The sequence below is a fragment of the Pezoporus flaviventris genome, unplaced genomic scaffold (assembly GCF_033815535.1).
Source record: "Pezoporus flaviventris isolate CSIRO_AGI_PZ_B2104156 unplaced genomic scaffold, CSIRO_AGI_Pfla_v1 ptg000001l, whole genome shotgun sequence".
In the NCBI taxonomy this organism is placed as follows: Eukaryota; Metazoa; Chordata; class Aves; order Psittaciformes; family Psittacidae; genus Pezoporus; species Pezoporus flaviventris.
In genome coordinates, this window is record NW_026892549.1 from 62,908,494 (window position 1) to 62,920,592 (window position 12,099).

The 12,099-nt window shown below is 38.4% G+C and overlaps 1 protein-coding gene across 6 annotated transcripts in view; it reads right to left on the reverse strand.

Annotated features, from left to right (window-relative positions):
- Window positions 1-12,099, reverse strand: part of ARHGAP29 (Rho GTPase activating protein 29) — a 74,414-nt gene that overhangs the window by 2,944 nt on the left and 59,371 nt on the right. For 4 of the 6 annotated variants that reach the window (XM_061462075.1, XM_061462115.1, XM_061462093.1 and 1 more), the window contains 16 exons: window positions 11,790-11,850; window positions 11,171-11,308; window positions 10,833-10,897; window positions 10,260-10,370; window positions 10,053-10,133; window positions 9,582-9,770; window positions 9,200-9,337; window positions 7,712-7,902; window positions 5,852-6,018; window positions 5,192-5,320; window positions 4,936-5,034; window positions 3,383-3,546; window positions 2,971-3,159; window positions 2,684-2,821; window positions 1,172-1,404; window positions 92-398 (listed from right to left, as the gene is read on the reverse strand). In XM_061462075.1, the coding sequence (XP_061318059.1) occupies window positions 92-398; window positions 1,172-1,404; window positions 2,684-2,821; window positions 2,971-3,159; window positions 3,383-3,546; window positions 4,936-5,034; window positions 5,192-5,320; window positions 5,852-6,018; window positions 7,712-7,902; window positions 9,200-9,337; window positions 9,582-9,770; window positions 10,053-10,133; window positions 10,260-10,370; window positions 10,833-10,897; window positions 11,171-11,308; window positions 11,790-11,850 (2,400 nt within the window). The remainder of the gene's footprint in view (window positions 1-91; window positions 399-1,171; window positions 1,405-2,683; window positions 2,822-2,970; window positions 3,160-3,382; window positions 3,547-4,935; window positions 5,035-5,191; window positions 5,321-5,851; window positions 6,019-7,711; window positions 7,903-9,199; window positions 9,338-9,581; window positions 9,771-10,052; window positions 10,134-10,259; window positions 10,371-10,832; window positions 10,898-11,170; window positions 11,309-11,789; window positions 11,851-12,099) is intronic. The other 2 variants (XM_061462099.1, XM_061462106.1) reach the window with 2 other exon arrangements.

The window sequence follows — 12,099 nt, forward strand, 5'->3', positions numbered from 1 at the left end:
AATAGAAACAGGCTCTGAAATGCTGCAGCATTTGTCATAGAAGTTAAGATGGCGCAAGTGACATAGCAGCAGCACAAGAAACATCACTCACTTCCTTTACAGCAACAAACGACTTCGTCTGCTGCTGTGGCTCCCTCTCTTCTGCTGATAAAGCAACTCTTTCCATAAGGCCAATTTCTTCAAGCTGAGATATGTTCAGAAGTGGTTTCAATGAAACGTCAAATATCTTTTCATAGTATGTTATGAGCAGCTCCACTACCCGGGCTTGATAAGGGTAATCCACGAGTGATGACAAAGAAACTGTAGCATCCGTTTGACGTGGCCTGATCAGAGTTGGGCCAAATATTATGCCAAGGTTGCTGGCTGACATTTTATTTTCATCACACTGTTCTGTAACCCTGCACAAAGAGGGAAAATAACCCCACCAAAACCCCAAGAGTTAGAGTTTTACTACTACAGAAATATTTTGGGTATTAAAATATTATCTTTAGACATAAGAGAATGGAAGACAAATACTGAAGGTGGATTGGGTAGGCAGGTAGAATCATTGAAGACTACATTTAACAGCAGCTTAGATTAAATGTTTTCCATTGGTGCTAAATGGGTGTTTTCTGGCCCATTTGGTTAATGTTATTTGTGGCTATTTGGCATTGCTGTAGTTGGGGAAAAGAATATCTCTTTTGTCCTAAGCAATAACACAGCTGTAGCCCAATATTACCTATTTTTATTGGCAGTCACCAACTTGGTACATTCCCATCACACATCATCGTGTGAAGTGAAATGTAACTGCAGAATGGTGGTTAACAGACATGATACAAATTCTAATTTTCTGTTAATAAACACCAAATCACTGCCCCACCTGGGTCATATCCTGATTGAAATCATACCTAGGTCCCTGTAGCTGCTACTAGGTACTAATTGCTGACTCCAGTGCTAGCAGAGAATCAAGAATAATGGAGCTCAGCTCTTTCCCTCCTTTCTTTCAATTTTATATTATTCTTTCATCTGAGCATTCATTACATTGGAAAACAAAACAGCAACAGAACAACATCTTCTAGGGCGTACATGGCTACTTCCTTTACAGCCATCAAAAGAATACAAGAGTTTCCTAGTACACAGCACAGAACAGTTTATTTTTCAATATCAGTTTTCATTTAAAGTCTTCTCTCACCTGTGAAGATGTCCAATAAGGTACTGAAGAGTGTTATAGTTTGGTACAGGCAGTTGTTTCAGAAGATCTTTAATTTTAATGATGATCCTATTCAACTCAATACAGATGGACTGTCTTTTTTTTGATTTGGGGCTAGCTTGTTTAGCATCCAGTTCCTCATTTACATTCTGGCTTTCTTTTGCAAGTCCAATGAACTCATTGTAAAGCCGAAACAAAATCAAGGGTTCTGGAAGCTGAAGAACGAACATTTCAGAAGCATACTCATGTCTGAACTGTAACTTGTTTCCTTCCTTTTTTCCTTCACCTTTGTCTGGTCTAGCACCTTTTCTTAGATGATGACATTGTTTAATCCTCCATTAGCTCAAACCACAGTTTGTCAAATCCAATCCCAGTCAACAAAACCACTCCTCCCTACATCTCCTTCAGATGGCTTTTGCTAGCTCTTTTCTGCAATGACTTCAAGACTGAGCATTTATCAGTACAGGTACAGACTTCAGGGAAGTGATTGCTGTGAGGGAGAGTGCTACGCTGCATATGCACAAATACAATAATAGAGCAGTTATATACCTTTTTCAGTCTTTGATAACATATTACATGTGGTATCAAATTTGGTCCATAATCCATTATTCAAAATTGGATTTCAGGACACATAAAGCACAATTTAAAATGAATGTTAAGTATTCTCTCAGTATGAAAATGAATACTAATAATCTTAAGTTATGATCCCTATTTAAAATACAGCCCAGTGCCTCAGACTGGTAGCACAGTCTCATGCATCTAATATGCAACCTTTTGACTTAAGTAGGCAGAGTGCATCTTTTGCAAATTTTTAAAAGCACTTAATGATGATGATCATAGGACTGGGATGTTCATCTCTGCCAGGCAGTGTAAAGAAGAGGACAGGACCATGCAGCTAAGGATTAGTCCTTTCAGGGTTAACAAGTTTTCACAAAGACTCAGGAACTTCACTGGGCAATATCACAGCTTCATTCTTTCAGATACGGACTAAAACTGTTCTAGAAAACTCCATCACAAAGCTTTGAAGCTCGATTTTGAAAGAAAAAGACGGATAACCCCTCCTTAATGAACACAGAATCATGACCATTATGATTGCCTAATGAAATCTGGTAGTATATATAAACAGGAATATATTAGCATCATCTGCGTGATGGGAATATGGGAATGTTTTAAGCTTCATGTAAGACAGGCTAATTCAGTAACTAGGAACATTTTAGAAATCAAAGCTTCACTACAGTGTATAATCAAATGCATGTTCTGCATATAGTACTAGTACTTCAAGAGACATTATCCCCATGTGGAATTGTAATACAAGCAGCTTTCCTTGCCTCTGTCACAGGCTCCATGGGAAAATAAAGCAGCCTACTGCAAATGTACAAAACACTCAAACTTCTGCTGCAGGACTACTAGAAAGGCTGTTCCCCCCCCCCGCCCCCGCCTTGTACTGATGTGCTACACAACTTTGGATTTCCATCTGACCTCTCAGGTGCATACCTGGCGAAGATACAGCTTGAGAACATTGCTGATATCATGTGCGTAGAGTTCTGAGAGTTCGACCAAATCCTTGCCATTTTCAAAAGCTTGACAAAGCTTTTCAACTCTTGATTTGGCTCCATTCACACGATAAATGCCCTGAAATTAAGAGACCAGCACAACTCTGTTTTAATTTGAAAGGCCAGTGTAAAATACTGATGATACAAACAATACAGCATTAATATCTTAAGAGATTTCCATTTTAAAGATTGTTGGTACTGAAATTCCATAACCAAACTTGAGCATACCTTGACATTCAGAGCTCTGCTTTCAATTTCTGAGGTACACTTTTTGATGATGAAAGGAATGCCATCAGGAATGTTTTTAGCAGCTTGGGCAAATTCCACTCCAAACAAGTGAAGCCTTCCATGAAGTTTTTTGTGCCCACATTGAATAGCTAAAGTCTCTAAACACTTTTTATGGCATGCGAGTGAGCACTACAAGGGAGGAAAAAAAAGCACATGGTCTGATGCAATCTAACACCGTAAGAAATTTCTCTGTCACCCCATATGTGAGCAAAGATTTATTAATCTGTGGTGCTTTCACTCACAGTTCACGATGATTCTATGAGCCACAGTTACTGTACTTATTTTATATGGAAAACTAATGCAAGTTTCCAAACCTCCTGACTTTACATAAATCCCAAGCTTTCCAACTTACCTCCTCACATTCAGCTCCATGAAATACCACTAAGCTGTCACATTCTCTGCATTTAGATGGAGCTCTCAGCTTCCGGAGTTTGTGTGTTTGTGCTGCTTTGGACATATTGGCATTTCTAAAAGGTCCTGGGGAATTTGCAGTTTCAGATGTCATATCATTTAAACCTGGAGAGAATTTCTCTGTTACAGTCATTCTAATATCTACTACTGAGATAACATATTTAATTCTGATTTTTAGACAGAATTCTAAATAACAGCAACTATCAAAGTTATCAGAAACATTTCAATCACAAGGAAGCAAAACAATGTTAGAGTTTACATCACAGACACATTAACTGTCAGATCATCTTACATTAAAGTGGAATCAAACAGGAAGTTCTTATCGTTAGGTATTTCAACCTTCTCCTGTGTTAATGGCAACTAAATATTAGGACATTTAATTCCAACTGCTCTGCTGCTCGGGCAGCTATTAATGAAAGTTTCATCCTGTGTATTTCAAAGCCCTGGACTAGAGGGTGAAAGATGATGTTAGTGCTGGCCTGTAGTGTTTCTGAAGTACTTAACATCAAAATATTTTCTAGAGAATTCCAAAACAGAAATCTAGAGAACATTGAAAACAGCAACTGATGCTTTTTGTGACCCATTTTTTTCAAGCAGTTTACTTAAAAGGCAACTCCGTGAACCAAAATCCTTTGTTTTACAGATAAAAACTTAACACATACAGTTAATTGCCCAGAAAGCTTCTGAAAAACTCAAGTATCGATTAAACAATTCCACTCCAAGTGGAATTTTACATTCATTACACGTTGCCATGTCTTAAACCTGGATCTAAATTAGCACTGTTAACCACAGGCTGATTCCTAGAAGGCAAAGTATACATTTAGGAAATAAGGACTAACCAAAGAATTTCCTGAAGGCTTTACTGAGCAAGTGCCACGAACATTCCAGAGCTATTTATAAGTACTGCAGACATCCCGTAGAACTATTGCTGATAATCCAGTTATTCAGGTTTTAGTACCTGTGGCAACATTGTCTTTGTATAGGCAAAATTCATGTGAAAATTCGAAATGGTCTGGTCAATCTGGGACAGACATTACCAAACTTGCTTATCTAAGTGGAAAAGGGTAAAATCCAAGTTATTACCCTAAACATTTGGATCTCCTTTTTTCCAGTTTGCCAGTTACCATATCTCTGTATCTGTTTAGAAGGGATCTTACATAATGCAGTGCCATGTGGCTGATTTTAAATACAAATGTCTGGAGGGAATGGTGAGTGGATCATTTATGTTTACCTCAGGAGGGTGAAGACACTAAAAATGTTCAAAGGCTACTCATATAGTCAATCTAAATGTACAAAGACAATTCTGCACCACTTCATTAAGATGACCTGAACATTATTCTTCAGCTCTCAACCTCAACTGGCTGCACACTGTATTGAAAAGTTGGCAATCAGAGCCTTGTTAATGGACTTTTCTCTCAAGCACATTAAAAAGAAAAGCCACACTCTACAACTAAAAGCATCTTCTAGGGACTTCAGGTATGGAAACAACATTACCACAGTCTGAAGGAGATGGCGGCTCTCTTTCATCAAGATCATCTGCAGATGACATAGTACCAGTGGAAGGTGTTCGGGGAAGTCGTCTTTTAAAATCCCCTAGCAGATGAAAAACATATTCGGGAAGCTGTAAGTATCAGTTCCAACTTTCATTACAGGCTCTATCCAACACTTGCTAAGCTAGCACTGTCTTCATTAATGTCAAACAACCCAAAGAAAAGACTTCAAATGAGGGCAGCAGTGAGTATAGCTGTACCTGGGCTAGCAGATGGAGAATCCATGGATCGTGACTCACTGCTTCCCCCTGCACTTTCAGAGTCACTGCACATTCCTCCACTCTGGTTGCCAACCGACCACGATCTGAATGGTGGTGGTCCTCGTATTGCTTTTGAAAAGAAAATGCACAAATTCCAAGTGTCAAGGACAAAATTACATAATTTTTTATTTAAAGACTATGATTATATTGAAAATAGGAAAATGCTGCAAAAGTTACACGAACGACCAATAGAGTGACAGAAAACAAACTACAGGATATTTACTCTAAAGCCTCAGGATGCAAGAAAATTAATTCAGAAATTTGACACTTGGGCTTCTGTAAGACCTGAAATCACAGTACTTCAAACAACCCCCTATGGATTCTGAATTGCTAAAGTTAATCAAAGTGATTTAGTACATTGAGCTTGACAGTACTTGCTGTTTGAATTGCATCTCACCTTTCTTGTCAAAGAATCTAGACATACAGGCAGTATTCCATTTGTCCTTACACTCAAATACAGAACTGCTTTTATAGGCTTCGAACTTTAAAATACCTTTTTTACCCGCTTCTCAGTGCTTCACTTCTGACAGTGAGACACCAAATACACAAGACTAGTATTTTCTGTTTAAAGACTGAACTCCAGATGAAATACAGAACTACCTTGCATATCTGTGCTGCTGGAAGATCTCTTCTCTCCAATCTTTTGTGAAGGATGATAAACAGGGCTTCCCACATCATCTAATGTCTGAGCAGGAAAGTCTCCTGAACACTGAGATAAGTTACCATGGGACGTATGGACACTGTTGCTTGATTGCTTATTAAAAACCCTTCAGAAAGAAAAAGAATAATTTTGAAGAGTAAGATATAATTAAATGAGAAGCAATGTACTTTGTTTTTCACCCCTGGGCGCTAAAAAGACTTCATTTAATTACTGCTTGTGAACATACATGGATGTAACTCAAAAAAAAACCACAAACTGGACTTGAAAAAGACAAAACCAAGCAAATCTGTACATCTAAATATCAGAATAATTCAGAGGCTATTGCATTCTGCTCCTATTCCCTCCAGAAGTTTCTCTGGGCAGCCATGAGGACCATTCGCCTATAAACATACTGGGGTTAAAATGCTGTGCTTTATGAAGTATGGAAAATGTGTTGAAGCTGGCAGAGAGCTTATAAAATCTGCTGTCAAGATAGGGACAAAAAGCGTTAATGGTAAGTAATGTAAAATGCTGAAGCACCCTGCGGACAAAAGAGTCTGCTAGCCAAATGCAGCAGTTAGGAAGCTGTTCTTTAACCAGTTCTACCCTAACCAGCTGAACAAAAGAAAGACTTAAAAACATTCAAGTTTGCATTTGTCCAAGCTACTGTCTCTTAAATCAATGCAGGCCTAAGCAATAACAGTGATCACTTCAAGTCCATGAAGAATCATAAGGCCACATCAAGGAAAACAAAAGGCAGGAGAGAGGAGAAAAATCACACTCCTATAAATCCTTAGCAGTAAATAGCTGGGAGAGCACACAAAGAGTTTGAAATTTCATGCTCATCAGTTTCTCCTCAGGGAGCTGCACAGTTAAATCCCCCTCAGTCAGAGTTCATGAGTATAACCTAAATCAGTCTTAAAAGGCAGGAAATTTACAGACAAGAACCAAGAATCTCAGCTTTAACTTTGAATTTCCTGGCTTTTGTTGGTAGAAGTCTGACTCAAGCTTAAGTTTTTTTGTATTTAGCTTCCTTTTGAAAGACGATGACGACACTTTCCTGTACAACTGTGAAACACGAAGATTGGAATGGATATTCTGGTGCTTTAGTGCCAAGAAGACTGTTTTACAACAAGTTAAAGGTGCAAAAGCATTTGGCACACCCCTGACACAGAGGGGTTGTCCATTTTGTCTTGTAGTCTTTACTTCCACATTAGCTGGATCTTTAATGGGTTAACATTAAAAGTCCCATTTCACACAGGCTGGAAAAAAAGCAATCTCTAACACAGGGACATGTGGACTTGGAGCTTTTTTTTAGTCACATAGCATGAGACAAAAATCAAGCACCACTTCCTGCCAAGAAGTTGCCAAATGTAAACAATGTGAAAGAAGGTATGTAACAGTAAGGGCTGCAGCATAGGGAAACTACCTCCTCAGGCTTCTTAAAGTGATTATCAAATCCTCCTGCCACACCACACTAAAATGTACATTTTTCATATTAACCAGTATCTATATTACAATAAGTCAATTCTTGCACAATTGCCAATGTCTTAGGAAGTCTTATTACACAAAATGACATTCTACTTTGGAATGTGAAGTCAGGTTTTATGCCACCATTATATATGATTTTTTTATACATATATATATATAAATATATAAAATATATATAATCTGCCAAAAGATAAGTCAAAGGAGTAAAGAATGGTAAAGCACGGTAGAACACCAGGGTTCATTTAGTTCCTCCAAAACCAACTGTTGCACACACGTGCTTAGCATTTAATTCTAACCCAAGCAAATACCACTTGTAGTTTGGGACTTACCCATCAACCTGGGAACTCTGGGTTTCAAAAGAGCCTCGTTCAATAGGAATACCTTCCTTTGGCAAACTCTTCACATACTCCGAATACTGCTGACCAGGGTCATAGAGTTTGGCACTTTCACAGAGGGACTGGCAGTTAACTGGAAGAGATACAACCTGAGCATGCTGCAGCTGGAACAGATTAACTGTTGCCTGTTGGGAGAAAAAACACTTTAATATTGTAGATCATTTAATACACATTTCACTTGTACATTTGTCCACCCAAATTCATATCCCAACAGGGAATCATTTCAACAGTAGGAGTAGATAAAATCTAGAAAATAGTAACAGTTGTAGGGGTGGATTTTGTGCAAGATTCCTCAAACAACTGCAAAAGCTTCATGTGTAGTATAGATACTGGTATTCCTCTTCTCTCTGGGTTACTGAACACTCCAGGCAGCAAAGGCAGTTCCAGGGGTCTCCCACTTTGGACTGAACAAGGATTCAAGGTTGAGCAAGGATTTCTCCTACCAAAAAAGGATTTTTCATGCTCTGGGGGAAATTTTAGTCACCACTACAGTGATGAAGTGGTTGGGAGTTCCAAACCCAGATGAGGTCCATATCACCTCAAGACAAGAAAGGAACCAAACTCTGTCCCAACAGAACAGGTTAACTGAACACTTTGTTAAATGACATAAACCCTCTAAAATACTTCACCACAATGCAGAGACCAGGGAAAGGGGCATACACGGCTGCTTCTTCAGCTTTGGGGTTGCAAAGTTGTTTGCAATTTAAATATACTTGAACTATCAAATTTGTCCAATCTTTCTACCCATGGGTTGTTTTTTGGGTTGCTTGGGGAGTATGCTATGTGTACGGTGTTTTCCATTTCCCCCCTCAGCACTACATTGTCTTTGTCTCATCTAAAAAAGTACACATCTATTGGTATAAAGCACTCTTAAAGCTTCCTTAAAAACTGCATATGTACATATACTGGCTTGATGATTTTCTTTGCTTATTTACGTGCATTAAATTAACACATTAAGTTAGGCGCAATGAATCCTGTAGTAACTGAACTGTCATCAAGATTAGCAGGCTCCACGCTGCAGCGTGTTAATGTCCGTTCTGTACTTCAGCCAAACATCTTTGCTAATGCACTGATGAAAATAATGGGAATAGGAGCTGTACTCTTAAGCAACAGGAGAGTGATGCTACTGCCATCAATATTCTTAGAGAGGTTTTACACAAATCGAGTAGTCACGGTTCTTGCAAGGCAACAGCTCATAAAAACCCCAGAAGTATTCATGACATGTGCAAACACCTTTGCCTCTTTCAACTCTTAACAGAAAGAGCACACCACAAACATATTAAAAGTTTTCCTTCTTTATCTATTGGCTTGACCTCTGTCCTTTGAAAGCTTTCTATTTTAAGCAGTTAACACTGCAGATAGGACCTTCTCTTAGTCTTAATAATATCTCTGTGCCAAACATATTTTCAAAAGCATGCTTACAGCTTTAAGAGTCAGATCACACTGGTAAATCAGCTCCCGAAGCTGTGTTAAGACATCACTTTTAAAGCTTTCCAAATAATTCCTTTTCTCTTCAACCTCTGCCATGCTTGTTTTATAGTGTTCATTGGCCTCTTCAGCCTAGAGGGAACACAAGTAGAAAGGATTGATAGACTACACACCTTGATACTAGAAGCAAAATTAAAAACCCACACACAAGATGCTTGTAATTGGAAAGCCCCATTTAGGATAAAAGCCCAGAAGAGCATAGCGTCACTAAAATTAAGCATTATGAACAGAACACTGGCTCAAATCCTCCCATTGGAAAAGCATGATTAAAACCAGCACAGCCTTAATATAAGAAGCAAGGAACAAAACTTCTTACTTTTTGAAGAGCTTCCTCTTCCAGCCTTCGTTTTTTTTCCAGTTGCTTGCTGAAATCTTTCACAAAGCTTCCACTTGAGCTAAGCTGTTCCTCCTCAGCACGAGCAGTGCAGGATTTGGCCTTTTCATACTCATCTTGACGCTGTGTATATAATGACTTTGCTTTCCTTACAGCAGCTTCCAGCTCTTGCTGCAAAATATAACAAAGGAAAAAAGCAAAAGAATGAATTGTTTTAATTTCCCCTTTATTTAATGTGATGCTTAAAGAGGTCTGTACATGGCAATTCAAAGTACATAGTCATAGAAAGATAAACTCTTACAAGTATGTCATGAAACTGAGTTACATGCCACATCCAATAAGCTCTATAGATTCAACATATGAATTTCAGTGTATAACAGCCTAGTTTGAAAGTTTCATCCTTTTTGAAGACTTTTACCTTCGAACACTGTTAGAGAGGAAAGAAATACCAACCATTTTTTTCTGTTCTCGCTGCCAAAGCTCCTTGATATCTTTCCTTTGTCTGTCCAACTCATTTTTCCTTCCAAGAACAGGCTAGATAGGAAACATTAATAGAATATGTCAAGGACTTTCAGCCAAGTCTGTTCTTTTGAATCATCTGTGCTATACAAAGCTTTTTTAAAACCTAAGAATACCTTGGTCTGTTTCTTTTAAGCTTACCTGCACAAATTTGTTAGACTGGAGAGCAGCAGCTGTTTGTTGCCAAAGCTGATTGTTCTCAATATCATTTTGAAAAGCAGTAATGAATATTGATTGGAATGGCATGTAATCCTAAAATTACACACAACACAACATTAATGGTCTAGGTGAGGTAGAAGCATGCTGATGTTCTAAATGTCTGCATAATTGACCTACACTTTCACCTAAATTTCGGAAAGAATTTATATCTTGCATACAGAGTTAGGTATGGATGTAGAAAATGACTCATTTCTCAGCTACACTTAATTTTACAAGGAAAACACTTAAAAGCCTACAATCCCAAATGACAAAGCATATGGGATACTAAACAGAGAAAAGTCTGTTGTGAAAAGTATAAGGTCTGCGTTTTCAACAAAAATAAATGTATATATCCAAATTTCCATAGCAGATAGGAACACATAAAATACAGCAGATTTTTTAAACCAGTGATTTACAGAAGAAATCAATTCTGTATCCACTTAAAAAGTTTCACATTTGGGCAAGGCATCCAAGAGGTATTAAAGACTTTAAAATCAGGTCCTAAGATGTACTCACCTGGTGTCCAACAAGAGCTTTAGCAGTTTCAGCCATTTTTGCTAAGTTTTTAGCACACTCCACTTCTGTAAAACAAAATGCATAATTACTGTTCACGCTAACAGTTGCACCACATGCTAAATGCTTGCTACATTCTCTCTGTAAAAGGCTATAGAGGGGACCACCTTCACTTTGTTGCAGGCTTTTAATTACAGGAAATGCATGATTGTTCTGCCCACTTCAGCAGAACAGCTCCTAATTTAGAAATCACATTATTGACAGTCTGCAGCACAGAGGCCTGACAACAGATTGAATTTCATCATGACAAAGCTGATTAAATGCCAGAAAGAGCCACTCACCCAAGCTCAGCTTTTTTTCTACCCATGCGACTACATCCTTGGTATATTTTGACCATGCCTTAGCATATGACAGAGCTGATTCGATTCCGCTGTCATTTCTCAGGAGCATGCTGTCAACCTCCTCTGCTCGAAGATGTCCTGAAAATAAAGCATCCGACACAAGTGAATTTTAGACATTACCACATGCTGAGAGCAAAGCCAGTATTAGCCAACTGTGAACGCTTAAGCAGCTCTGACCTGGAGCTGGTCTTTAATGCTAGTTGACTCTAAACAGGACTGACAGAGGTTTTAAAATACTATGACCCTTTAATTTGTTCTATCTGTAGTAGTCATATGGTCAGCATAACTTTCTTAAAGAAAGTGAGCCACTGATCACATGCTGACATACACAAGTGCTTCAGGCCCTGGTTCTTCCAACACCCCCAAAAAGCAGCCCAAGTTGGTTACTCACAAAAGCAGAAAACCCCTGCTACAGCAAGTTTTTTACAGTGAAGTTTTAATGGTAGCAGAGGTGTAAAAAAAAAAAAAAAAATGACCAAGCAACTTACAACATTTTAGAAGATCAAGACACAGATAGGCACACAGAATGTTGTTTATTAATATTAAATGAATGGCCTACCTTGAATATCATCCCTTTCATGCAGTGAACCCCCAGATTCCACAGAAAGATTCTCGAAAGACTGGTGTACAAGAAACAAAGCATTAAGTTAGTGAAGGGAAGCTCTCACTGAACTGACAGGCTAACAAGAGAAATGGCATCATCTGCCCCTTTCTTTTTTAATGCAGATAACGCAACAAGCTGTACTGTAACTCCCTCTCAATCTAAGGCACAATAACCTTCCAAGCTGTTGACTGAGGCATAATAAATATCAAGGAATCATTCTATACCTTTAAATCAACAGTTTTGAGAGGCCGAGATGAAAGAGGCA